A 1,963-nucleotide genomic window follows, 5' to 3' on the forward strand; every position below is an offset into this window, starting at 1 on the left:
TTCCTGTCAAATTAATCTCTATGAAAACACTTTCCCGTCAAATTAATCTCTCTGAAAACACTTTCCCGTCAAATTAATCTCTCTGAAAACACTTTCCCGTCAAATTAATCTCTCTGAGAACACTTTCCTGTCAAATTAATCTCCGAGAACACTTTCCCGTTAAATTAATCTCTCTGAGAACACTTTCCCGTCAAATTAATCTCTCTGAAAACACTTTTCCATCAAATTAATCTCTCTGTAATCTCTCTGAAAACACTTTCCCATCAAATTAATCTCTATGAAAACACCTTCCTGTCAAATTAATCTCTCTGAAAACACTTTCCCTTCAAATTAATCTCTATGAAAACACCTTCCTGTCAAATAAATCTCTATGAAAACACTTTCCCGTCAAATTAATCTCTCTGAAAACACTTTCCTGTCAAATTAATTTCTCTCTAATATCTCTGAGAACACTTTCCCGTCAAATTAATCTCTCTGAAAACACTTTTCCATCAAATTAATCTCTCTCTAATCTCTCTGAAAATACTTTCCCATCAAATTAATCTCTCTGAGAACACTTTCCCGTCAAATTAATCTCTCTGAAAACACTTTCCCATCAAATTAATCTCTCTGAGAATTGTACATACCTTCTTCCTGTTTCATTTTAGCGATTTCATGATCAGCTAAATAACTAAAATGCTTGGCTGTAAACAAAATATTGTGGATTTTAATACAAATAAAAACAATTTGACTGTCATTGCTTGAGTTTGTAGTTGTAAACTGTTTGTTGTTAGATGTTGTTGAAGACAATATCACAGGGCAGCTAATAGCAGCTAATTCACAAATCCACGAGAATGATTGACAGCTGAACATTGACCAACCCTCTTAAAATCAGCCGTCATGTTTTACCCACAAACAACAAAGTGATATCAATATAATATAATTTTGAATGATTAATGTGTATCTGATATGAGAAAGATTGGAGGAAGGTTATTTTGTATGGTTGTTTGTATCTTAATGAATGAAGACTAAGCTGTTCTAGAGGATTTGTGAATAGCTCACTGGTAGTGCTGGTACTGATCTATACAACTAGCTTTATTTACATTTCAATTACAACTCTAAAGTTATACCACCTCTTAGAATGAACATAGAATTTAAAATCTCAAACTTGGTCAATAAGAGTATATATTCATCAGTTAGACTTACCAGGTGTCATGACTAAAGAATAGAATCTCTATATAACATGATATATCTATTAAACTAAATAATTATTGAAATAAACTTGTAAACATGTTTCAAAATTACTTAGTTTAATGAATTATTACTTAGTTTAATGAATTATTACTTAGTTTAATGAATTATTACTTAGTTTAATGAATTATTACTTAGTTTAATGAATTATTACTTAGTTTAATGAATTATTACTTAGTTTAATGAATTATTACTTAGTTTAATGTATTATTACTTAGTTTAATGTATTATTACTTAGTGTAATGAATGATTACTTAGTGTAATGAATTATTACTTAGTTTAATGAATTATTACTTAGTTTAATGAATCATTACTTAGTTTAATGAATTATTCCTTAGTTTAATGAATTATTACTTAGATTAATGAATTATTACTTAGTGTAATGAATTATTACTTAGTTTAATGAATTATTACTTAGTTTAATAAATTATTACTTAGTTTAATGAATTGTTACTTAGTTTAATGAATTAATACTTAGTTTAATGAATTATTACTTAGTTTAATGAATTATTACTTAGTTTAATGAATTATTCCTTAGTTTAATGAATTATTACTTAGTTTAATGAATTATTACTTAGTTTAATGAATTATTACTTAGTTTTATGAATTATTACTTAGTTTAATGAATTATTACTTAGTTTAATGAATTATTACTTAGTTAATGAATTATTACTTAGTTTAATGAATTATTACTTAGTTAATGAATTATTACTTAGTTTAATGAATTATTACT

The 1,963-nt window shown here is 26.4% G+C and overlaps 1 protein-coding gene across 1 annotated transcript in view; it reads right to left on the reverse strand.

Annotated features, from left to right (window-relative positions):
- The window catches only part of LOTGIDRAFT_175955 (hypothetical protein), a gene marked incomplete at both ends in the record, with an annotated part of 15,433 nt that extends 14,238 nt beyond the window's left edge, over nt 1-1,195 (reverse strand). Inside the window, 2 exons of the mRNA XM_009063579.1 lie at nt 627-683; nt 1,186-1,195. Coding sequence (XP_009061827.1) covers nt 627-683; nt 1,186-1,195 — 67 coding nt within the window. The remainder of the gene's footprint in view (nt 1-626; nt 684-1,185) is intronic.
- Between the last annotated feature and the right edge of the window lie 768 nt (nt 1,196-1,963).

This window comes from Lottia gigantea (genome assembly GCF_000327385.1).
Source record: "Lottia gigantea unplaced genomic scaffold LOTGIsca_588, whole genome shotgun sequence".
NCBI classification, from domain to species: domain Eukaryota; kingdom Metazoa; phylum Mollusca; class Gastropoda; family Lottiidae; genus Lottia; species Lottia gigantea.